This window comes from Nannospalax galili, unplaced genomic scaffold (genome assembly GCF_000622305.1).
Source record: "Nannospalax galili isolate Female #2095 unplaced genomic scaffold, S.galili_v1.0 scaffold979, whole genome shotgun sequence".
NCBI lineage: Eukaryota > Metazoa > Chordata > Mammalia > Rodentia > Spalacidae > Nannospalax > Nannospalax galili.
In genome coordinates, this window is record NW_008343671.1 from 1,572,027 (window position 1) to 1,598,157 (window position 26,131).

Below are 26,131 nucleotides of genomic sequence, written 5' to 3' on the forward strand. Positions count from 1 at the left end.
ATAGGGTCTCCCTTTAGCCCCAGCTGGCCTGGAAATCGCTATGTAGACCAGGCTGGCCTTGAACTCATAGAGACCCGCCTGCCTCTGCCTCCCAAGTGCTGGGACTAAAGGCATGCGCCACCATGCCTGGCTCTTAAATTTTAATCTCTATTTAAAATATATATGCACTTAAACAGTATAACCCAGATGTGGTAAAAATCATGACAGCCTCACAAATGACTAAAAGTCTTGGCACAGCCTCACCCACTTGAGGTGGCGATCCAGTGGCATTGTAGGTCAGGCGGCTGTCAGGGGTGGCAGGCAAACTCCCCACCTGCTCCTCAGGCCTTCCTTGTCTTGACTTCCAGTACTTCGAGTACACAACCCAGAGGGACCTTCGTCACAACATTGCGAAGCAGCTGTGTCTACATGCCAGGGCTGGCATGCTAGGCCTTAGAAACTGTCACTTCATTGGAAAAAATAGCAAAGTGCCCAAGGATGAGGAATGGGAATTGACCCAGGTGAGTTCATGGCCCAGAAAGTTCAGAATCAAGAATCACAACACCTGCCCTCTTTCTATTTTGCATCTTCTGCCTGGGGCACAGTAGGGTAGATCAGAGCAGGGTAGAACTCATGGTGAGTGTGGTAATGGCTGGTTCTGACCGATACAAGGATAGAGCAGGAGATTATGATTCATGGCCAATTCTGCCATGGCACATTTTTAGACCGAATGTGAGTATATAAAGGTGAAAGGTCCCTCATGTGCCAGAAGTAAAGCAAGGTTCAGGCATACATTGGCTCAATCTTTCAGGGGCTCTGTCCCAATGGGACGTGTCTGTATTTCTACAAATCAGCCAGATGGAGTTCAACAACTGACTAGCCCAGACCCACCACTGGCAGATAGCAGGCTGGGATTCAGACCTACCTAAGTCTGACTTGAAAATGTAGGCTCTTTCCCTTGCACCATACTGCTCTAAAATAGGTGATGTAACTCCATATCACTAAACCCAAGCTCCACACACTTTGGTTCCCAGCCCAGGAAAAGAGGGACCTAACCATGAGGCTACCAGGAAGGTTAGAGTCAAAGTGTAACCAAAAGCAGGAAGGGGGTGGGGGCAGACAGCAGTGACCCCAAGTCTTTGAGCCTGGTCACCTTGGGGAGAGGGAAGCCCTGCAGTTGCTTTTCTATTAGCTGTGGTCTGCTCTCTTCATTACAGCCATCATTCTAAAGCTGGGCATGGGAATCTAGCATCTCTTTAGTGTCTGCATCTCCAGGAAAGACTTGAAAGTGTCCTTTGTGCCTTGTCCAGTTTCCTTACCTTTTATCAATTTTCCTTGTCTCATTGTCCCTTAGTAGCACAGTTAGAGTTTGTAGCCCCGTTGACCCTCTGTTGTGTTGTCTTTTAGGATCAGCTCATCAGAAACTCAGAAACTGGTACCTGCCTGACATCCCAGGACAAAAAGCCAGCCATGGCCCCCTGCAATCCTAGTGACCCCCACCAGCTCTGGCTGTTTGTCTAGCACCCCCATCATCCCCAGTGCAAACCCAACAAGTCTCTTAGGAACCAGGGTCACTGGGCATCTGGGAATCTTATCACCAGCTCCTCAAGGTCTGACAAATCAATTTCCAAGCCAGTGGATGTCAAGGCAGGATCCTACTCTTCATAACAATGTTGGGCCAGTTTTCTCCCTCTACATTGGTGGAAGAGACCAGGAGGTCACATGCTACTTGGCTCAGGGCTTTCCTTCTCTCCTAGAAATGGAGGACTCCAAAGCAACAAGAGCAACCTGCAAATGTGTTCCACAGAGGGACTGGAGGCTAAAAAGATTCTCTCTTGCTACCGTTACCCTGGGTGTCAAACTCTTTATGATTTACACAAAGTGCCTTGCCAAGTGTCTTTTATCCTACTTCATTTGCACAATAATCCATGAAAAAGACAGGACAGGAGCTACCATGCCCATTTTTACAGATGAGAAAACTGAGGCTGGACTGGGGTAAGTTCAGGGCAACATGTCCACGGCCCTGGGTTTGATCCCTGGTGCCACAGAAAACAGAAAAGAACGAAGAGGAAAGCAAAGAAGAGGCAGAAAGAGGTTGAGGGCTTTTCTGAAGTCACAGCTGGCAGGTGGCCCAAGCTGGGGCTGAGATACCATCTGTGGTGCTGAGCCGGGGCTCCTTCCACCACACAAGAACACTAGACAGCAATCCACCAGCCTTGCTGTTCTTTACCTGATTCTGATCATTTCTAACTGTTTGGCCTCCAGAAAGCCAACAACTGAGCCAGGTTAACAGGCTGAGAGATCACATTGGGAATCCTGGGATGTCAATGTTGAAAGAAGTTCATGGGTCCTTACAGTCAGTGATTTAAGTTTAAAGACCCCCCCCTTTTTTTTTCTAAAAAGCAAAGCAGGAGCTAAGTGCAATGCCATAGGCATATAATCTTAGTACTCAGAGACTGACACAGGAGCCTCCTGAGGTCAAGGCCAGCCATGGCTACAGAGTGAGACCCTCATCTCAAAAACAAACAAACAAAATAATAGCATGATAGATACGAGGGAGGGCAATGCCTTCCAGCCCATGAACTTCTAAAGGTCTGAAAGCATAATTTAAAAACTGGTATGTTAGTCCAATCCTTTAATTTATTATGCAGCTGCGGGAGTGTTTTGTTCAAGGTCACTTAGTGATGTGTTGGCAAATAAAGCTAACCAGAGTCCTGGCAAGTCTGAGGAATCAGAACAGTATACAGTTGACTGGAGGGAACCCGTCTGCTGCCCTTGCATGAATTCCCATGTGAAGCTAACTTGGAAGATGCCAGTTCTTCTCCAAGCAGCTTGGACCTCGCTGCAGAAGTCTCTCTGCTTTGAGAAAATAAAAACTGTCCAGGAAGGCTTTGGGGGACTTGAGTTGCAAGCTGTTACCATATGAGGGTGCCATGAGACTGCAGCTGCCTCCTGTTCCACTCAACACACTACAGGAGGCTTTCCAGGGCTCGCAAAAGACAATGTGGGGTGGTCTGGCCAAACCAAAGGAAAGTAGCCAGGCTGTGATCTAGAGTAAGGAAAGCGAAGAGAGATACACATGGGACCTGGTAGAAATAAAGGTTTTATGGCATTGGTAGAGGATGTTTACGTTGGGTTCCGCTTTCCTGTGTTGGCCTATTGCTGAAGCAGCTGATTGGGGATACTAGGAACCACACTCATCTGAAAATCTCAGTTACAGCCACTGTCACATGTCTGCAAACATCCTCTAGCCCATGTATTGAGTATGAAATGTGTAGGTATGAGATGTAAGATGGGATTCCCCCAACCGTGGAACTCCCCCACTGTAAATGTAGGTGACTCAGGACAAGCAGGATGATATCCCAAAATATGCTAGATGAGTTAAAAGGAATCAGGAGAGTCTCACACAGATAGTGACATTTGTCCTCATCAAAAGAAGAAGTGGGAAGGGCTCAAGCAGAAGTGTCACATTTGGCATGACCAAAACCATGGACAAAAGGCAGAAGGGGTCTGGGAAACAAAAGGATGGTAGGGTGAGGGAAAGATGGGCATAGAAGCTAGGAGGGGACTTTGTTGGGCCTGAGGAACTTTTGTCTTCAAATGACTCTTGTTCCATTTGAAAATGATAGGAGGGGTTGGAGAGATGGCTCAGAGGTTGAGAGCACTGGCTGCTCTTGCAAAGACCTGAGTTTGGTTCCCAGCACCACATGGCAGCTAACAACCATCCGTAACTTAATTTCCAGGGGATCTGATGCCCTCTTCTGGCCTCCTCAGGCATTGCATGCACAGGTACACTTACATACATGTAGGCAAAACACTCATACACATAAAATTTAAAGTGTGTGTGTGTGTGTGTGTGTGTATGTGTGTGTGTGAAAAGCTAGGGATGAAGCTTAGTTGGTAGAGTACTTGCTTAGCATGCACAAGGCCCTGGGTTTGAGCCCCTGCACCACATAAACCAGGCATAGACCTATAATCCCAGGACTCAGAAGGTGGAGGTAGGAGGATCAGAAGTTCAGGCTTATCCTCAGCTACATAGAGAGTTGGAGACCAACCTGGGCTACAGTAATAATTATTATTATTTTCCTTTTATCCCAGAATCCCCCATATTATCCCTTGAACCTGCTGTGGTCCTGTGCAACTATTTTCTAATCACTATTTTATTTTATTTTTAGAGACAGGATCTCAAGTAGCCCAGTCTGGCCTTGAACTCTGACCATGTAGCTGATAGTGACTTTAACATACTGTTGCTCCTGCCTCCACCTCCAAGTGCTGGGATTGTAGGCCTGTACCACCACAGCCAGCTAGACTTATTCTCTAGAAGCGATGACTGTTTACAGCTTGGAATATAGACCCTCCCATGTCTTCTCTGAATATGTGAACACACACAGTGGCATATTATGACTTGCTTTCTTCACTTAGTATAGCAAGGATATCTTTTCACAGCAGCTCATTTAACTCTAACTCATTCATTTTAAAATATTGCTGCCTGTAGTACCAGCACTTGGGAGGCGGAGGCAAGAGGATTCCTAGTTAGGAGCTAGTCTGGGTCTGTCTCCAAAAAAAATTAAAACAATGGGGCTAGAGAGATGGCTCAGCAGTTAAGAGCACTTACTGCTCTTGCAGAGGACCCAGGTTGGGTTCCCGGGACCCACACAGTGGCTAACAACAATCTTTAACTACAGTTCTAGGGGATCCAACACCCTCTTCTGGCCTCCATAGGCACTGTACACATGTGGTGAACCTCATACACATAAAATTCAAATAAAAATAAAGGTTTTCCTTCCTGTCTTCTCTCCACTTTTCCTTCCTGACAGGATCTTGCTATATAGCCCAGGTTGGCCTCCAACTCTCAATCCTGCCTTCCCAGCCCTGTACTGGGTCACAGGCATGCACTACTTCCTGTATGTCATAGTACAGTTAGATCCAATTTATGTTTTTCCCAGTTTTGTGGCACATTTTGTAACAAGCCATACTACACGAAGTTCTGTACTCCAGAACCTCCTACATTTGTTTGTCCACATTTAATTGTAACTTCAGTAATTGAAGGTCAAGGCAGAAGAATCAAGGCCAGAACCCACAGGGGAGGGGCAGGAAGGGCTGGAAGATCACTCAGTGGTTAAGGTCTTAATGCTGTTGCAGAGTATCCAAGTTCAGTTCCAAGTATCCACACCAGACAGCTCACAGCCTCCTGTAACTCAAGCTCCAGGGGATCTGATGCCCTCTTCTGGCCTCCAGGCACACCTGTGTACATGCAGCATACACACAACTATATACGCATACACATAAGATAGCTTTAAAAAAATTTATTTTTATTTATTTTATGTTTATGAGTGTATTCCCTGCATGTATGGAAGTGCACCTGTGTTCTGCAGTACCACAGAGGTCAGAAGAGGGCATCAGATCCCCTGGAACTGGAGTTACAGTTGTTAGCCACCACGTGGGACTTGAACCCTGGTCCTCTGAAAGAACAGCCAGTGCTCTTAACTACGGAGCCATCTCTCTAGTCTCAAATAAATTAATTTTTGAAAGTCTGACCAGTTAAGTGGAGTCCTAGGATATTGTTTGTTCTGTTCTTATTTGTTTGAATAAATAAATATTTATTCAATATTTCCTGGATTTCCTACTTCCACCTTCCAAATGCTGGGATTATAGATGTGCATCACCACTTCTGGTTAGAGTTTGGTTTGTAAGTGAATACAAATTGGGGTTCTCTGGGTCAGGCCAAGATCAGAAACAGATAGGAATTAGCCCTGTCCTTAAAGGCTGAAGACCCTGGAGTTTGTGGTGTCATTAGCCTTCCAGAGGCCTCAGGCTTCCTCCTGGACACTCATCCTGGGCAGGCACTATTTCCCACTATCCAGAGAGGCAGGGAAGTGGGAGCAGGGTGACAAGAGCCCCCCCCCCCCCCAGCCCTCTCTCCTGAGGCTGTATCTGGAGATGGACTGCAGAGGGAGCCCTCCAGGCCAGCTGAGCATCAACAGTCCTGAACAGCTCAAGGAACCCCAAAGAGGAGAGTTACAGACTCCTGCAAACGCCTTTCCTGGTCTCTCCCATCTCTGCAGCTCAAAGTCTGGGCTGCCGTGTAGGTAAGGACCCCAGGTAAACCAAGGCACCAGCCTGCTTCCCTACAGCTCTCAGGCTTCTTCCTACTAACCACTGCTCCACCCACAGGCCTCTACTCTGGGGTCCGACATGGCTCTGGTCATGTTGTGTCCAATCAAAAGTCCTCTGTCCTCCACCAGGTATACTGGACCCCTCCCTTCTCTGTTGACCTTGAGTGGCAGCGCCCTTCTGCCCTCCACTCCCATGGCTCACAAGTTCTTCGAGTCCTGAGCAGTCCCTCTTCCATCCTGCCCACATTCTCTCACTCTGCAAGCTCTGTGGTTCTCGGCTTGAATCTCTCCAGATCACTTTTTCTTCAAGGCAACTGCTTTGCTTTGTCTGGGCTCTAGCCTACCTCCATGTGCCAGAGACCAGCCCTATCTCCCTCTACCCCCACCTCCACCTGCTAACGCACAGTACAGGTCTCCATACACGGTGTCACAGAGGACAGGGGCAGTGGTGGGTGATGAGAGTGGTTGTGACAATGAAGGGTACTCCTGAGGGAAAAGCTGTCCTTGAGTTTTTCCACCGTGTTTCTTTTTCATTATTATTACTCTGTGTGTGTGTGTGTGTGTGTGTGTGTGTGTGTGTGTGTGTGTCCACATACATGCACAATTTTGGGATGGTCATAGGACAACCTTCAGTGTTATTCCTCACCTTCCCACCTTGTTTGAGCCAGGCTCTCCTCATTGATGATGAGCTAGGTTGGCTGGCATTCCAGCTCCTGGACAGTCTCCCCTGTTTCTGTTGCCTCCCAGCTCTGTAGGGACACTCTGGGATTCCAGATCCTAGAACTACTGCATCTGACTTTTGTGTGGTTTCTGTGAATTGTAACTCTGGTCTTCAGGCTTTTACAGCAAACACTTTTACCCACTGACCTATCTACCCAGACCCTAGATTTATAGTCTTGAAAATATATTGTGGAGATGATTTCATTTATTCTCTTTGAATTCTACTTTATATTATAAAGATAAAGATGACTCTCTGTGTGTGTGTGTGTGTGTGTGTGTGTGTGTGTGTGTGTGTGTCCACATACATGCCTCAATGTGCTTGTAGCGGTCAGAGGACAGTTTGTAAGCACTGGTTCTCTCCTTCTACCATATGGGCTCTGGGGACTGAACTCAAGTCATCGGGCTTGGCAGTACCTGCTTAGCCATCTTTCCAGGCTCCTCTCCATCCTGTTTCTGAAAAAACAACAAGGACTTGTTGGATGCTTTTCAACTAAAACAGGTTAACTGAGTGCCAACCTTGGTCCGTCTTTGAATAACAGATAAGTTAGTTGACTTGAAAACTTTTCATTTGTATGTCCATGTCACCTGGCTTTTCCCTGCCTTCTACCCACAGCCCTGCCCAGCTGGCAGAAGAAGGTCAGCAGAGCTGCTGATAAGAGGGGTATAAAGAGGCCTTGACTCACGGCAAGGGGCAGTGGTCTGCTCTCTCAGCAACATGCTGTACTTCCTGCTTTTCGCCGCTCTGGTTCTGTATGGTAAGTGGATCTTTTTGCCTGAGTTCTGTAGCGGGGGAGATTTGAGCGGGAGAGTTGGAAAGTCCTTAAGCCAAATCAGCTCTCTAGCCCAGAGGAGGGTGGGCCACTCTACCTGGGAGTCTAGCAAAGCCTTTATTCTCCTGGAGTGAAAGACAGGAAAGATTGCAGGCCACTGACTGGCCATGCAAGGCCCTGTAGGGTGGCAGACACCTAAGCCATGAAGCAGAAAAAAGCCCCTCCCAGGGTCCCCCAACAGCACTCTTGGCTGGAGGACACCGTTATCAGGTGCCTGGCTGAATGTCTCTGGCCCCTGGAAAATCCTGCCAAAGCATGGGGAGGGGTTCCCGCAAGTTGCCAGGTGACCTTTAGCCAGGGAAGACCACAAGGCACCTCTGGGACCCTGGCCTGGTGGCTTTGGATAGGTCTTTCAAAGCAAACCAGAGTTCCCAGACACCCTGAAGAAGCAGAAGGTTCTCAGAGCCTCTGCTTTCAAAAGGGGTGCAAAGTCCTCAGAGCAGGGGCCCTCATGTGTTAAGGGAGAGCTGTGAATTTGCAGCCAAATCTAATAGTCCTCAAAGTGCAGCCACTGTTCCCCACCCCCATCCGAGCTGACCCCATCTTAGTCATCATTCACTTTTCTTCTGCCCCACAAAGGACACAGTACCCAGGACTTTCCAGAAACTAATGCACGGGTGGTTGGAGGTACCGAGGCCCAAAGGAACTCTTGGCCTTCTCAGGTGGGTGTATCCCCCTCCCAGACCAAGCTGTTACCCAGACAAGAGGTATTGTATACTCACAAAAAGGATTCTGTATTAAGCTCACCTGCTGTCTAGATTCGAGATTCTAAAGTTGGGCAGGACCATACTGAGGTATGATTCTAAACGCAAAAGGCTTGAAGGAGTGTATTTATAACCAACCAGTCTTCCAGGCATATACCCGTGTGTGTGTGTGTGTGTGTGTGTGTGTGTATATGTTTGTGCGTGTGTGTGTCTGTGTCCACCTGTGTATGTGTGCGTGTGTGTCCATGTGTGTGACAGAGAGAGAGAGAGAGAGAGAGAGAGAGAGAGAGAGAGAGCCAGCCACAGTACACATGTGGAGGCCAGAGGACAACTTCTTGCCTTCCACTGTTTGAGACGGGGTCTCTCTTGTTTCTGTCATTGTACTGCATACTCCAGCCTAGTGCCCACTCCACCGCCCATCCCCTCACCCATCCGCCAAGCTTCCAGGTGATTCTCCTGTCTCCTCTTCCCACCTTGCCATAGGAGTGCTGGGACTATGCATACTACCATATCCAAGTTTTCACCTGGGTTCTGAGGATCCAAACTCGGGTTGTCAGGCTTACACAATTAGTGATTTTATGATCTCCCCTCACAAAACCTTTTTCTTCTTTTGTAGTGGAAGGGACTGAACCCAGGACCTTGCACATGCTAGGCAAGAGTTACAGCCTCCCCTGACAAAGTACCTTTATTCTTTCTGTGATGTATCTAAGGACTATGTGCAATATGGACACAAGGGGCTCCACATACCTCGAAACACACATGCATTCAGCACTCCACAGTGTATGTCCCATATGAGTAGACACATAGAGCATGTTCATAACTGAGCAGCTGTGCCCTGATTTCAGCAAATTTGAGTGTGGAGAGCTGGCACACTAGCTGGTGAACAGCCACACTTCGAGAGGAATCCCTGCGAAAGCAATTAAATTTAATTTACAGCAGTTTGAGCCCCAATTTTTAGGATGAGCTCTATTGTGTAGTATGAGGAAACAGAAACTGATAAAAATGAATATTCCTTTGGCATTTCTAAGTATTCCCTGAGGTGGGAAGCCAAGTTATTTCTCAAAAGCATTGAGGAGAGAACTCAGGACCTAAGTTGACGGGGCTTGGTGAAGGAGCAATGCCTTCGCTATACCTCCTTTCAAAGAGGGAAGGGAAATAAAAGGCCCTGGGTTCTAGACTCACAACCACAACTTAGTGTAAAGATGCCTAAGGTGCTGTGTGTGCCCAGGTGCACAACAAACGTCACCAACAAGCGACACTCTTTCCAGCTGACCCCAGAAACACCTATAGACATCTCAGCCATGACCTCTTCATTGCCACTATCAGTCATTTGACAGCAGTTGGCAGGTCATGGGAAACTTGTTGCTATCCCTAGTCAGAAAGTTGGAGAATGTTTTGAAGGTTGTCAGGAGTTTTAGGAGGTGACTCGTTTGGGACAGAGCCTTTTGGGAATACCAACATAGCCCTGCTTTTCTTTCTCCCTCTTGTCTAGATTTCCCTCCAGTACCTGTCTGGAGGGTCATGGTACCACACCTGTGGGGGGACCCTCATCCGGCGCAACTGGGTGATGACAGCTGCTCACTGCGTGGACAGGTATGTAAAACAAAGACCAGGTTTTCTGAACCCTGAGAGGGAAACAACTGGCCCGTCTTGAAGAATATATAATTTTGACTTTTCAGTCAAAGCCTGCTCATGTTTTGCAGGCAGAATAGAGAATGGACAAGCTTTAGAGTCAGGCAGGCTCAGATGCAAATCTCCCTGCACCATCTTCTGACCATGTAGCCTTGGGCAACTTCACTTCTGTTTTTCCATTCTCTCACCTGCCTCTGAAGTGGGATAATAATACCTACTTAGAGCTGTTCTGATGACTGAATAAATACTCAAATATCTATTCAGCATCAGGCTACTGGCTATTTTCTGTACTTGTAAAAAGTGATAGTTTCCACTTTAATTTTTAGAATGTGTGCGTGTACTTGTGTGTGAGAGATGAGGCAAAGGGGTGGCACATGCTTTGATGCACATGTGGAGGTCAGAGGACAACTTTGTGGAGTTGGATCTTTCCTCTCACCTTTACGTGAGTTCTGGAGATTGAACTCAGGCCACCATGCTTAGGAAGCAAGCACCTTTACCCACTCTGCCATCTCACCAGCCCAGTTCCCACATTTGAACATATATCAGAATTACATGGAAGGCACTAGTGAGTAGCCCATTCGGCAGAGTTTCTGATATGGCAAGTCTAGGATGAAGCCTGATGGTTACATTTCTGTGGGGGATAGTGTGCATGTGTGTGCATGTGTGTGCTAGAGTGCTCACCTGTGTGGGCACTTGTGGAGGCCACAGGTCAGGATCCAGATACCTTCATCGATTACATCTCTTTTATTTTTTTGAAACAAGGTATCTCACTGAACCTGGAACTTACTAATTCAGCTAGACCATCTGGCCAGTGAGGCCCTGGATCTGCCTGCCTCTGACTCCCAGAGCTGGAGTTATAGGCACATTTTTTTGTTAAATGTCAGTGCTGGGGGTCTGAATTCACATCCTCATGATTACTTTAGTCACTGAGCCATCTCCACAGCACCTGATGATTGCATTTCTCTTTTATTTGTTTATTTTATGTTTGAATGTTTTGCCTGTATGTACAGAAGTGTACCATGTGTGTGCAGTGCCCACAGAGGCCAGAAGAGGGCGTTGGATCCTCCGGAACTGGAGTTACAGATGGTTGTTAGCCATCATATAGGTGCTGGGAACTGAACCTGGGCCCTCTACTATAGCAGCCAGTACTCTTACCAGCTAAGCCACCTCTCCAGCCCCTGATGGTTGCATTTCAAACAGGTTTTCAAGTGATGCTAATGATCCTGATCCAGGACCACACTTTAGGAGTTACTGCAGGTCTAAGCTTTGTATAATAATGCATATCTGTAATCCCAGAACAGGAGCCTGAGGCAGGAGGGTTGAGAGTTTGAGGCTAGCCTGGGTTACATAATGAGTCTCTCGCTCTTTCTCCCTCTCTCTCTAAATGTGTGTGTGTGTGTGTGTGTGTGTGTGTGTGTGTGTTTATATATTTCCTCATAGTCCCTCTGAAGCTGGAAGCTATCATATCCTAACACTTACTACACCTCTCCCAGGCTGTGATAGTCAACCTGCAATCTTAGCTTAATTAACTGAAAATGCAGTTGATTGATCCTAGCTTTTCACTGCCACAAGTTGGTAACTGGGGGAATGAAATAGTTTATGTCCTCATCTTTGAGGATCTTCCCTCCTCCATCTCAGCCTGGGTGAGATAAGCTGGGTTCCTGTCCTAACAATAAGCTAGAAGACCCTTTTTCCAACTTTCTTCTGAGGGGGAAAGGAGAGTCCCCTGGATGACACAGGGCTTCCTTTTCTCACTCCAGCCAAATGACCTTTCGTGTGGTCATCGGAGACCACAACCTGAGCCAGAACGATGGCACCGAGCAGTACGTGAGTGTGCAGAAGATCGTGGTGCACCCCAACTGGAACAAAAATAACGTGGCTGCAGGGTAGGCACAAGGCCCAGCTGGCCCTGGGCTGGGACATTGGGGGAGTGGCACCTGACACCAATATGGGCTCAGTATCCACCCCCTACACACACACATACACACACACACACACACACACACACACACACACACAGGGTATTGCATCACCTGAAACTCAGTCTGTGGCTTTGGCAGTCTGGCCTTTGGCTGAGGAGTGGGTTGGGCCTGAGAGGGGGCATCCAGTCTCCAAAGGGGGCGCAGGGGCGGGGCACACACGATGTGCTGGGTCATCATCCAGGACAGGAAACATGCAGATCTGGGAGGGCTGGAGACTGCCTGAAGCTCTTTAGGCTTTCTCTCATGTAAGTGGATTTGCATGGCTGAGCTATATGAAGGATTTTTTCTCTGTTTAAATGTTTTTGAGTTTGCTTTTGTTTTTTTAAAGGGAAGGTTGGTTTGGCTTTGGGTTTTTATTATTTAAAAAAAATTTGTGTATGAGTGTATTGCCTTCATGTGGGTAGGTACACTCACGTAGTACAATGCCCAAGGAGGTCAAAAGAGGGTGTCAGATCCCCTGGAAGTGCAGTTACAGACAGTTGTTAGCTGCCATGTGGGTGCTGGGAATCAAACCTGGGTCCCCTGCAAGAGCAACCAGTGCTCTTCCCCACTGAGCCATCTCTCTAGCCCCTGGCTTTGGTTTTTTGAAATATTTTATTTAGTCTTATTTTATGTGTATGCGTATTTTGTCTGAATGTATGTAAGTATACCATGTGCATGCCCTCAGAGGCCAGAAGATGGTGTCAGATCCCTGGAACTGGAGTTACAGGTGGCTGTTAGTCACCACGTGGTGCTGGGAACCATATTCAGATCCTCTGCAAAAGCAGCCAGTGTTCTTAACCCCTAGTTTGGGTGTCAAACTCACTATGTAGCTGTGGATGACCTGCCTCCCAAGTGCTGGGATTATGGAAGTGCACTACCATACCCAGTATTCCATTCGTTCTTTATTTACTTTATGGAACACACTGTCTGTACCAGATAATTTGGTTTGGTTTGGCTTGGGTTTGCTGTTGAAGAAAGGAACCCAGGGCCTTGAACATACCAGCAAGCAACTCTACCACTAAGCCATATCCCCAGCCCCAGAGTCGTAAACTTTTGGAAAGGTAATCATTAAAATGGTAGTCAGGGAGCTTCCCCTAAGAAGCTGTGTAATTCCATAACTTGGAAGGTGAAGGTGGGATATCTGGAGTTCAAGGTCACTTACAGCTACACAGCTAGATTGAGGACAGCCTGGGCTACATGAGACTGTCTCAAAAACACCTCCTGTCCAAATAAAATTGATCAAAATAAAAAGTGGAACAAGTGCAGGACTTATAACTCGGAGGTAAAGCGCTTGTCTGGGTATGTAGGACCTGGGTTCAATCCCCAGCATTGGGAAGGAAGAAGAAAAAGGATGACCAGGGGCTGGAGCTGGTGATGTGGGCATGCGATGGCAGGTACTCAGGAGCTTAGACCAAGGATCACAAATTCAAGCCTAACCTGGTCAAGAGTGAGTTCAAGGCCAGCTTGGGAAACTTTCATAAACACTGTCTCAAAGTGAAAAAAAAAGTTATTTTATTTATTTTATTTATATTTTATGTTTATGAGTGTTTTCACGGCATGCATATAAGCACAAACACTATGTGTGTACAATACCCTCAAGGGCCAGAAGAGGACGTTGGATCCCTTGAGGTTCCAGATTGTTAGCTGCTATGTAGGTGCTGGGAACTGAACCTGGGTCCTCTGAAAGAACAGCAAGTTCTCTTAGCCACTGAGCCATTTCTCTAGCTCTCAAAAAAAAATCTTGAGAGGGTGGAATGGAAGCTGAGTGTGGTGACAAATACTTGTAATTCTAATTCTAGCACTTGGGATGTGGAGGCAGGAGAATCAGGAGTTTAAGGTGAACCTGGACTATATGAGACTGTCTCAAAAAAAAAAACAAAAAACAAAAAAAGGGGGTTGGTACTGGGGATTTAGGTCAGTGGTAGATCACTTATTTAGCATACATGAGGTTCAGGTCCAACACCTAGTACTGATAAATGAATGGCTAGATGAATAAATAAATAAATAAATAAATAAATAAATATGGTCAGAGCTGGAGGTAAAGCTCAGTCATAGAACACTTACCCAGCAGGTGAGAGACCATGAGTTTGATTCCCCCAACAAAAGAAAAAGAAAAAGGTGGCCCATTCTGTATGGTGCGGAGAGACTGGCTTCAAGTAATTGCTATATTTGTGCCAGATATTTCAGAATCGTGCAGACCTTCTGTTTTGAGAACACAGTGTCCACAATCACACACCTGCTCTTTTCTAGTTCATCCTCCACTGCCCTAGGTTGGCTAGAGCAGAGCCAGGCTGCAACTCCAACATTCTACCAGCAGATGCTACTGTTAAACATCTAATGTCCTACAGCTCAACCGCTTAGCACATTTGCCCACTCCTTTAAGATGTATGTTTGTTTTGGGGTCTGGAGAGATCGCTCAGAGGTTAAGAGCACTGGCTGTTCTTGCAGAGGACCTGGGTTCAAGTCCCATCACCCACATGGTGGCTGGCAACTATCTGTAACTCCAGTTCCAGAGGATCCAACACCCTTGTCTGTCCTCTGTGGGCACAAGCACGACATGGGTGCACTTACACACATTCAGGAATAAGACTCAGACATATAAAATAAAAAAATAAATAGAATTTTTACAAAGATTTGTTTGTTTTTAATCATATGCATGTGTGTGTCTACATGTTAGTATGTGCACATGTTTGAGTACCTGCAGAGGCCAGAAGAGGGTGCCAGATCCCTTGGAGTTGGAGTTACAGGCAAGTGTGAGCTGCCCGATGTGGGTGCTGGGCATTCAGTTCTGGTCCTCTGGAAGAGCAGCTGAGCCATCTCTAGCGCCTGTCCCCACCTCTGTAGTGGTTAGATTCCAACTTGGGAGCATGTGCGGGGTTAGTGAGGGCCGGTGCCTATGCTGACCTGAGGGAAGAGGTGCTTGCATGAGTGAACCATCTCTTCTTTTTCTCCTGCAGCTACGACATCGCCCTGCTGCGCCTGGCCCAAAGTGTTACCCTCAATAACTACATCCAGCTGGGTGTTCTGCCCCAGGAGGGAACCATCCTGCCTAACAACACTCCCTGCTACATCACTGGCTGGGGCAAAACCAAGAGTAAGTCATCTATATCCCCATCATCTGCTACTAGGATCCTGAGGAGGTTGCTGAGCTTCTACGGCATCTTTTTCTGCATTCTTAGGCATTGGAAAGGTGGAAAGGCTATGAATAGAGAGGGTTAGGACGGGCAGAAACATTAATCATGACCCAGAGGCCCACCAGCCACCAGGCAGGATTCTAGTGTTGAGGTTCCAGAATGGGAGAGGGTTGCTGTAACACGATCCTCAGAAATAACATGATACAAAAGCTTTGAAAAGTCAAAAGAGCCAGACAAAGAAAAGTTGTAGAAATGGAAATAAGAGCCTGGCATGGTGGTGCATGCCTTTAATCCCAGTCCTCTGGGAAGCAGAGGCAGGTGGATCTCTGTGAGTTCCAGGCAAGCCTGGTCTACATAGTAAGTTCCAGGCCAGACAGGGCTTCATAGTGAAATTGTCTCAAAACAAACAAGCAAACAAATAAAAAGAAATAGAAATAAGAGCTAGCTACTTGAGAGGCTAATGAAGGAGGACTGAGAGTTTGAGACCAGCCTGGACAACATAATGAGACCTCATTTCAGGAAGGGAGAGAGGGAGGGAGGGAGGTACACAATGCCTCTTCTGTTTTGCTGCTTCGTGTGGCTTCCAAGAGTAAGGCACAGAACAGGCAGACTGTTGCCAGCAAGTCATTCTATGACTTAACTAAGATATCCATGGGTGGAACAGTCAGAAATAGGACTAGTGTTTAGCACCTGGGAGTTGTGAGCAAGGGTGCTTACCCATGGCTACCACATACAGCAGAGAGAGGAGATCCCTGACCACAACAAGCAAAGAGGCACTCCATCAGAGTTCAGATCACCAGATCTTGAGAAGGTTTGGTGAGATTTGGAAGGATTCTTCCCTGCGCTGATTTGCAATGCTATGTCCTGTTCAGCCAATGGGCAGGTGTCACAGACCCTGCAGCAGGCTTACCTGCCCACTGTGGACTACAGCATCTGCTCCAGCTCTTCCTACTGGGGTTCCACAGTGAAGAGGACCATGGTGTGTGCTGGTGGAGACGGAGTTCGGTCTGGATGCCAGGTGAACACATGCAGGTGTCAGGTCCCCCTCCCCCATGCATCCTTTTGATGCTCCATCCTTTGCTTACCTGTTCTTGCACCCATGCACAGACTCCACTTTCTACTTGGTCATAGTATCTCATGGATGAAAGGAGCCTGAAAATGTCTTGTTTAATATCCCTACCTCAAAAGCTTGTGTGTGGTCCAACATTTGTGTGTTAATGGATGTATGTGTACTTTAGATGTTGCCTGTGATCTAAATATTTTATATATTTTATTTATTTTATATGTATGATTGCATTGCCTGCATGTATATAAGTGCACCGGTGTCATGCAATGCCCAAGGAGGTCAGAAGAGGGCATTGGATTCCTCTGGAACTGGAGTTACAGATACCATGTAGGTGCTAGGAACTGAACCCAGATCCTCTGCAGGAACAGCCAGTGCTTTTAACCACTGAGTCATCTCTCCAGCCCTGATCTAATTTTTTTTTTATGGTATCCAGGGTTCTGGGCCTGTGGGGATGATTGTAACTAACTGTACTGAAGGTAGCTCCCAATCCCATCAATCCCAACTTGTCTTGTAGTTCCTCACTGCTGCCCTTTACTCTGGTGTTTATAGCAGTAGGTACAGGTAAGTATGGCAGGAGAACGCATATTAACCAATTTCATAATCACTTTTATACAATACACAGAATTCTCTATTTAGATAATATCAGTCATCAGTGAACTGTATTATAGATTGCTCAATGCAGTTCAACCAATATATATGTGTGTCTTCTCTCTGCCAGGCACTGTACTAGGTGCTGCCATACAGCAGTGACAAGTGGAGCAGACATACAGTGGGTGTGTAGTCCAGTATGACTAAATGTTATGATGAAGACATGCAGAGAGTGAAATGGGAGTCCAAGGACACTTACAAGCTCTGCCTGCTGGAAGTCAGAACCTTCCCCAGGATAGTGGAATCTGCAGGAAGTCCTGAAAATTAAATAGAAGTAAACCAGGTGAAAAGGGAAAAGGCATTTGAAGGAAGGGAACAGCATGGACAAAGACATCCAACCAAGCCAGGCGTGGTGGCACATGCCTTTAATCCCAGCACTCAGGAGGCAGAGGCAGGCAGATCTCTGTGAGTTCAAGGCCAGCCTGGTCTCCATTAGTGAATCCAGGCCAGCTGTGGCTACAGGGAAACCTTGTCTCAAAAACACCAAAAAAAAAAAAAAAAAAAGACATCCAGCCAAGAAACAACTAAGAACACTCAAACAGTTATTGGTCATCCCCTACAGCTAGAACAGAGCAGAGGTTAGAGGCTCAATACCCAGCCTGCTGTCTGGTTTTGTGTGGCTTATGAGCTATTGGCTATTACATTTTGAAATGGTTAGGGGAAAAAAAACCCAAAAGAATATTACAGTTGCCAGGCATGGCGGTACATGCTGGATGCCCTGGGTTCCATCTTCAGTATTACATAAATCAGACTGGTGGGCCATGCCTGTAATCAGCACTGGGGAATAGAGGAAGGAAGCTCAGAGGTTCAAGGTCATTTGGGCTATGTAGCAAGTTCAAAGACAATCTGGGATATGAGACCCTATCAGAGAGAGAGAGAGAGAGAGAGAGAGAGAGAGAGAGAGAAGAGAGAGAGGAGCTTGGGAGAAAAGAACATATGAGCTCTCACCCTAGGGAAAAGTTGTAGCATGAGAAGAGAGCAGGGGTTGGGGAAAAACTGTAAGAACATAAACGCTTGACTGATTCAGGGATAGGTCAGGACCAAGAAAGGGTTGTAGACATTCCAGAACAGGCAGTAAGGACGTATAAAATCCTGGGAAGTTCTGACAGGTCATCACATAGTATACAATGCAATGGAAGCCCCGGTGGGTAAGAGCCAAAAGTGGCTATTTTGGCAACTGGTCAACCACTATTAGTTATATCAAGAGTGTCTGAAGGGTAGAAAAGGCAGAAGCACAGCGGACAGGTAAGGGACAAAGGGACAGTCTTCAGGAACCATAGATTACTCTTCAAGAACTTCATGTGAAGGAAAGAAACAGAAAGTCTTCAGAGACAGCAAGTCATAGAAGGGATGGACCTTTTTTAAAAATTATTTTTATTTTATGTGTGTGCATGTATTGCCTGCATGTGTGTAAGTGTACCCATGTTGTCAAGTACCTGTGGAAGACAGAAGTCCGATCCCCTGGAACTGGAGTTATATAGATGGTCATTAGCTGCCATGTGGGTGCTGAGATTCGAACCCGGCTCTTCTACAAGAACAGCTAGTGCTCTTAACCACTGACTCATCTCTCTAGCCCCAGGATCAGCCTTTTAACATGGAAGAAAATCAAGAGCAATAACAGGCAGAGAGTAAGGTATGCTGGACAGTAAGAGAGAGGGAATAACGGATTGCCCAAGATCCCAGTAGGGAAGATGAGATGGAAGGAAGAGCACAGGTAGAGATGGCTTTAATTTGGCTTCAATTTATTTATTTTTATTTTATGTGTATGAGCGTTTTGCGTGCATATATGTCAGTGCACCACGTGTGTGCAATGCCCACAAAGGTCAGAAGAGGGCATGGGATTCCCCTGGAATTGGAGTTGGGGATGGTTGTTAGCGTCTGTGTGTGTGTGTGTGTGTGTGTGTGTGTGCGTGCGTGCGTGCGTGCGTGCGTGCGTGTGTGTGTGTGTGTGTGTGTACTGGGAATTAAACCTGGGTCCTCTGCAAGAGCAGCCAGTGCTCTTAATGACTGAGCCCTCTCTCCAGCCCCTATGCTGGCTTTAACAAGGTAGAGAGGTATTAGATGGGCTCTGGACATGAACAAATTTGCAGCCTGGGCAGCTGCAAGTTGCCAAGTGTTCTCTATTACTGCTTCTGGTTACTGATGAACCAGGAAAGAGTCAACTTGACTGTAGAAAGTGAAGGAGCAAAGATTGCATGTGTCTGGAGGTGAACAGGAGGATTGTCCTCCAGGATGACGAGGTTGGACAGCAGACCCTGAGTTGGCAGGTGTATGCTTCAGCCCGTCTTTCTCACACACCCAGTTGTAGGAAATACTGGGCTTTCCTACTTGACTGTAGTCATAGGACAAGATTGCAGTTTGATTGCAAGGTCCAAACTATGTGGAGGAGGAAGAAAAGTTAGCAGAAGGCTGGTACGCTGGTTTGAATAACATAATAAAAGGAATTAAAGGGATTTTTGTGAACCCAAAGAACTACAGGAAACAAGCAATGCATCCCAATTTTCCTGTGATTTCCCGTTATTAAAACTTAAACATGATGGGGCTGAGGTGGTAACTCAGTTGGTACAAGTACCTGCCTAGCATACATAAAACCCTGAAGTCAATCCTCAGTGCCCCATAAACCAGGTGTGTTGGTACACACCTGTAATCCCAGCACTTAAAAGTTAGAGGCAAGAGGTCATTCTCATCTCATCCATATGAATTTGAGGCCAGCCAGAACTATATGAGACTGTCTTTTTAAAAAGGTAGAAGTTGGGGGGGGGGTCCTGGATGGATAGCTCAGATCTCTTGCAGAGGACCTGGGTTTGGTTCTCAGCACTCACAAGGTAGCTGTCTCTAACTCCAGTTCTGGCCTTCTCAAGCACTACACATACATGGTGCATTTACATGCAGGCAAAACATTCATACACATAAAATAATTTGGTGGGGGGTGTTGTTTGAGACAGAGTCTCCTTGTAGCTCCAACTGGCCTGGAACTAGATTTGTAGACCAGGCTGGCCTCAAATGTACAGAGATCCACCTGTCTCTGCCTCTGGAGTGCTGGTATTAAATGTGCACGCTACCACGCCCAGCAAATTAATTAAAATTTAAAACATAAAATAAAAAATAGCCAGGTATTAAAGGCACATGCCTTTAATCCTAGCAGAGGCAGATGAATCTCTGGGAATTCAAGGCCAGCCTGGTCTACATATCCAGTTCCAGGCCAGCCAGGGTTATATAGTGAGACCCTGTCTCATTAAAAACGAACAAACAAAAAACCTAACTATAAAAAAAAGTACATTGAAGACTGGGAGTGGTAGTGCACACCTGTCAACCCAAAACTCTGGAGGCTGATCAGGGAGGATCATGAGTTTGAGGCCAGCCTGGGCTACACAGTGAGATCAAGGACAGCCAGGACTATAGAATGAAAGCCTGTCCCTGTCTCAAAACAAACCCCCAAATAATTAAAACAAAAAACAAAACAAAACCTTAAGAGACAGAAACTAACACAAATTGCAGCATCTTCTAGGCCCGCAGCAGTCAGCTACCCCTGCCACTCCTAAAGCTCTGCCTTCCTGAGTTAATTAGCATCCCTCTGCTCTTGCAAGGCCTTGTATTCTGAAGACCTGGGGTATTTTTCTGCTAGCTGTCACTCCAAACTGAGAATTCTTTGAAACAAAATGCATCCCTGAATCCTTTCTCATTGGAATTCCCAATAGTGGGCCTTTGAGGTTTTCATAGTTCTAAGTGAGTCCCCTTCTCTGAGTGGGTTCACCAGACCTGTTCAGTCTCAGGTCATGCCAGCTAGGTTCTTCCCCACTTTTCTGTGGTGACCTGCCCTGCATCCTCAGCCACAGCCTCCATCTCCTCCAGCTACAACCACTTGTCAGATCAATTAGCAAAAAGCACTATACTTGCATACATTCAATTCTCTTCCATTCCTCTGTCTCTGAAATGCCCACCCCAAATCTGCTAATGTATGGGTAGGAAAGATTTAGGCTGTTTTGTTTGAGTATAGTAATCTGAAAATAACTTTTTCTGAGTAGTCGAGGTGGGTATAGCTGGTTCCTCTTTAAAGAATTATCTCTAATTTGATGGGGCTGGAGAGATGGCTCAGTGAATTTGAACTTTTGGTCACTTTCCCTAGTTCTTCTTTTTGTGTGTATCTCTGTATGCATTCATGTGTGTGTGTGTGTGTGTGTGTGTGTGTGTGTGTGTTTAAGCCAGAGGGCAACCTCTGGAGTCATTCTTCAGGAACTGCCCACTTTTTTAATTTTTAAATTTTAATCTAATTGTACTTATTTACGTATGTATGTATGTATGTATGTATGTATGTATGTGTGTACGTATGTACGTACTGAGACAGGATCTTACTACATAGCCCTGGCTAATGTGAAACTCACTATGTATACCAAGCTGGTCTTAAAACTCACAGAGATCCAGGCCGGGCGTGGTGGCGCACGCCTTTAATCCCAGCACTTGGGAGGCAGAGGCAGGCGGATCTTTGTGAGTTCAAGGCCAGCCTGGTCTACATAGTGAGTTCCAAGACAGCTGGGGCTACAGGGAGACCCTGTCTCAAAAAGCATAAAAAAACAAAAAAAAAAAAAAAAAACCTCACAGAGATCCATCTGCCTCTGCCTCCCAGAGCTAGGATTAAAGATGTGTGCCACCACACCCAGCTTAAAAAATAAATCTTAGGGGCTAGAGAGGTGACACACTGGTCAAAACTGTTCTTGCAGAGGACCTGGGTTTAGTTCCCCAGCACCCACATGGCGGCTTGTAATGGTAACTGCAGTTCTAGGCATTATTACCGTGCTCTCCTCTGGTCTCTGTGGCCATTGTGTCCATGTAGTGCACTTATATACATGCAGGCAAAACACTCGTACACATAAAAAATAAGTTTAAAAAGTTTTAAGACTTAAAAAATAAGGGACTGGAGAGATGGCTTAGCAGTTAAGAGCGCTGGCTGCTCTTGCAGAGGACCCACATTCAAGTCCCAGCACCCACATGGTGGCTAACAACTGTCCGTAACTCCAGTTCCAGGGGAATCCAACACCCTCTTCTGACCTTGGTGGGCATTTCATGACCTAAGTGTATTTACATACATACATGCAGGTACACTTACGCACATAAAATGAAAATAATAAATTAAAAAAAAATGTATATATATATATATATATATATTGCACTGCTACTTCTTTTTGTTTTGCTTTGCTTTGAGACAGAGTCTCCCTATAGCTCCAGTTGGCCTGGAACTGGCAATGTAGACCAGACTGGCCTCAGTCTCACAGAGATCTGCCTGCCTCTACCTCTGAGTGCTGGAACTAAAGGCATGTGCCACCATACCTGGCTTGTCACTCCATTTAGCTAGATCTTTACACATCTGTCTTCTGCATTCATGCCAGCATACCCATACCAACATGGCCTTTTCTCACGACCTCCTCAAATTCCTCGATGAATTTTGCTTGGATCAACACTCGGTACTCATCGATTTGTAAGTGAAGCGTGCGGTGTTCCAGCATTGCTGTTTCTTTCCAGTTTAACTCACTGTTGTCCTGTGAGTTAATAAACGTCTTTCTACATTGCTTACTACATAGTCAGCTCACCACTGATTCAGCCCCAAACTCTTTACTTCATGTTCTCCTGACCCCTAGTAGTCTGGGTCAACTTGGGTATATTTGTGGGCATTGTGAGGGAAACTTAGTGGGGTTTTTGGTTTGTTTGTATGATTATTTCTGGAAATTCCAAACATTTTGTTTTGCAAATGTTATTTTATTGAGGTTTGTTTGGTTTTGTTTCCTTTTTAGAATTTCTGTATTTACGTTTATAAACGTCTCCTGGTCTCGTCTATATTTTGTTTGCTCTGTTTTATGTTCTAATTCTTCCAAATTTGTATTTCTTGTATCAAATTACCTTTTCTTGTTTTTTTTCTGATTTTTTTTCCTGTCTCACTATGTAGCCCTGGCTGACTTGGAAATCACTGTTATAGACCAGGCTGGCCTTGAACTCACAGAGATCTACCTGTCTCTGCCTCCCAAGTGCTGGGATTAAAGCTGTGCACAATCTGTCCAGGCTGGTATGAGCTTGAACTTCAGATCCTCCTGCCTCCGCTTCACATACCTACTTTTATGGAATACTAGGGATCAAACCCAGAGCATACTTTGTTTTTTTGTTTGTTTGGTTTGAGTTGGGGGGTGTTGTTTTGTGTTGTTTGTTTTGTTTGTTTGACACTAGGCCTCCACAGCTGACCTGGAATTCACTATGTAGACCAGGCTGGCCTTTACCTTACAGAGATCAACCTGCCTCTGCAGGCACTCTACCAGCTAAGCTGAAACCAGCCCCATTAATCACATGTTGTTGCTTATTTTCTTCTGGTATAGTCTTTGTTTATCTGGTTGCGTGCTTGTTTGTTTGAAGATAGGATCTCAGGTAGGCCCAGGCTAGCCACCAATTCACTATGTAGCTGAGGTTGGCTTTGAATTCCTGATCCTCACGCCTCTGTATCCCAAGTGCTGGGATCATAGGCATGAGTACCAGCCCATGTAGTTTTGGTGGCCTTAACTTCTTTGTCTCTTTATTTTGTTCTTTATTTTGTGCAGTGCTGTAGATCAAACCTAGGACTTGACAGCCATCTGCAATCTGGGTGGAGGTTTTATTACTGTTTGGTTCTTTTGAGACAAGGATAGTCCTGTAGCCCAGGCTGTCCAGAACCTACTAGGTAACCTAGGCTTTCCTTGAATTCCTGATCCTCCTACTAAGGCCTCCCCAGTGCTGGGATTATAGGCATATACCACCACGCCCAGCCTGTTTGTTTTTATAGTCAAGGTTAATGTGAGGTGTTTGGTGATCCTTGAGCAAATTGCTTTTATTTCATTTAGTGTAGGTGGTAAAAAGCTGATTGGCAGAGCTGAGCCTTAGCTGACATTCTTCTTACGTGGACTTTTCTGGCAGATGATGTCTTATTCCTTTTGTTGTGAGACTTCTGACATCAGTGTCTTATTATCTTTCCTCTTGGCTGGTCAGATTTTCCAGAGAAGTACCTTTCTGTTTATACCTGGCATGGTGGGAGCTGAGTAAGAGTGTTGAGATCGTATTCTCTAAACCCAGGTTTGCTCGATGCTAAGCCGGTGCACTGAGCCACTCCCTCTTCACTGTTCTCCATCATTGCTCCAGCCAGTTTAGCGTGTGTTGCCTTTTCTACTCTGATTCCAAATTCTTGGTCTAATTAGACCATTGGTCTAAACGCTAAGGATAAAGGTATTAGAACTCAATACTTCTTTAACCCACATTCAACTTAAGACAATAAGAGCTATTGAATTTAAGATGTTTCAAGTTCTATGCTTAGCCAGGTACGGCAACACACACTTATAATCCCTGCATGGAAGAGGCTGAGGCAAAGTGATGACCAGTTACAGGCCAGCCTGTGCTACATAGTGAGGCCCTGTCTTTAAAAAGAGAAAGGGGGCTGCAGAGATGGCTCAAAGGGTAAGAGCACTGTCTGCTCTTGCAAAGGACCTGGATTTGCTTCCCCATCTGTAACTCCAGTTCCAGGGGATTTGACATCTTCTTCTGGCCTCTACAAGAATTGTACAACACGAGTGCACTTACACACATGCAGGCAATACACTCAAACACATAAAATAAAAATAAGTTTTAAAAAATAAAATAAGGGGCTGGAGAGTTGGCTCAGTGGTTAAGAACACTGGTTGTTCTTGCAGAAGACCTGGGTTCGAATCCCAGCACCCACATGGCAGCTAACTATAACTCAAGTCCCAGGGGATCCGACAGCCTCTTCTGACCTCCGAGGGCATTGTATGACACTTACCTACATGCAGGCAATACATGCATACACATAAAAATAATAAAATATTTTAAAATATTTTTTAAAAGTTCTACTCTAGCATTGTGCAGAGAAATATCAGTAAAACATAGATCCTGACTCAAAAAATCCATAGGGATGTGTGGGAAGCTAAAACAAATTATGAAACCAAAATACAAAACAGAACACAGCATGGGTGCTGTGAGGAGCGAAGGACAGTATTTGTTTAGAAAGGAAGAAGAGGTTCATTTTGATTGTGTGGATGTGAAGGAAGTGGAGATTTCACTGAAGCTTTTAAAAAGTACAGGATTTCACAAGTGGAAATTGGGTGGGCTTCTCTTTCCTGCAGGGTGATTCTGGAGGCCCCCTCCACTGTTTGGTGAATGGTCAGTATTCTGTCCATGGAGTGACCAGCTTTGTGTCCAGCCTGGGCTGTAATGTCTCCAAGAAGCCCACCGTCTTCACTCGGGTCTCTGCTTACATTTCCTGGATGAATAATGTGAGTCATTGCAAATGATGGGCTGAAATCGGATCCCCTGGTGAACTGAGATCCACTGGCTGGGTAGGGAGGAAAAGTCCATTGGGGGAATCATTGTTTTCCTTACTCCATTCATGAGTAGTTTTTTCCTTCCCTCCACAGTGACTCTGCCCTTGATAGTATTGCCTCCCTGAGTTCCCTTCACAGACTCATCCAGCACACCTCACGGTGCTATTTACAGCTTATGCAGATCTGAACCACACATATCAGTGTTGTCTTAAGTCAAAGCCTAGGGAAAAATAGTTCCAGAAAGGCATACATAACCCCTGGGCGCATGCCTCTCCTTTAAGCTCTCTCTAAGAGCAATATGAGAATTTGCTTTAACTTTTGAAAGAAGTCTTACTACATTAAACAATGCTGGGGAGTCAGGTGAGATGCTGCCTAGCTGACCTAAGTAGTAGAGCCACACAACACATGTCACTGTGCCCTCCAGTCACAGAACACGTTCTGGAGCCTTGTTCTATGAATCTTGGCTCACAGTCATTTCAAGATCAGTTCTTGCCTCTCTGTCTTGGGTATATAGTTATAACACTGAGGTGTCTTGTCACAAATGAAGCCTATTTTCTGTGCCCCCACCCCACGCTGCCTCTATAAACCCAGTGCACAGCCATACTCAGCTGGAAACTCTGGGGAAATAAGAAAGAAAGTGGACAGAAGTTATTGACTGTGGACATTACTGTCTTTTCTTTCAGGTCATAGCCTCTAACTGAACATTTCCTGAGTCCAGTGGCCTTCTCAAAATGGTTCTGAGATCTGCAATAGGATTTGAAGTCAACAAGAAGATAGGGCTGGGTGTGGTTTAGTGTGGAGCACTTGGCTAGCATATTCAAGGTCCTGGGCTCCACCCCTAATACTGCAAAGGAGGTAGAGGGGTCTTGGGGCTGTAGCTCAGTGACAGGGGCTTACCTAGCATGCAAGAAACCCAGGGTTGGATTTCCAGCACAGGGGTGAGGGGTGTTGAAAAAGATTCTGAGACTGTTGAACCAGATAAAGAGAGGCAAA

The 26,131-nt window shown here is 45.9% G+C and overlaps 2 protein-coding genes across 4 annotated transcripts in view; both read left to right on the forward strand.

The window, feature by feature from the left end:
* Window positions 1-2,486, forward strand: part of Galnt6 (polypeptide N-acetylgalactosaminyltransferase 6) — a 39,839-nt gene extending 37,353 nt beyond the window's left edge. For all 3 annotated transcript variants that reach the window (XM_008840005.3, XM_029566891.1, XM_029566890.1), the window contains 2 exons: window positions 348-500; window positions 1,387-2,486. In XM_008840005.3, the coding sequence (XP_008838227.1) occupies window positions 348-500; window positions 1,387-1,500 (267 nt within the window). In that variant the 3' untranslated portion in view covers window positions 1,501-2,486. The remainder of the gene's footprint in view (window positions 1-347; window positions 501-1,386) is intronic.
* A 5,015-nt stretch (window positions 2,487-7,501) lies between these two features.
* Cela1 (chymotrypsin like elastase 1) lies at window positions 7,502-26,131 on the forward strand. Its single transcript, XM_008840006.3, has 8 exons — window positions 7,502-7,570; window positions 8,225-8,307; window positions 9,842-9,942; window positions 11,742-11,867; window positions 14,903-15,039; window positions 15,952-16,097; window positions 24,941-25,090; window positions 25,822-26,131. Exons 1-8 carry the CDS (start codon window positions 7,531-7,533, stop codon window positions 25,837-25,839), a joined length of 801 nt encoding a protein of 266 aa, XP_008838228.1. The 5' UTR covers window positions 7,502-7,530; the 3' UTR covers window positions 25,840-26,131.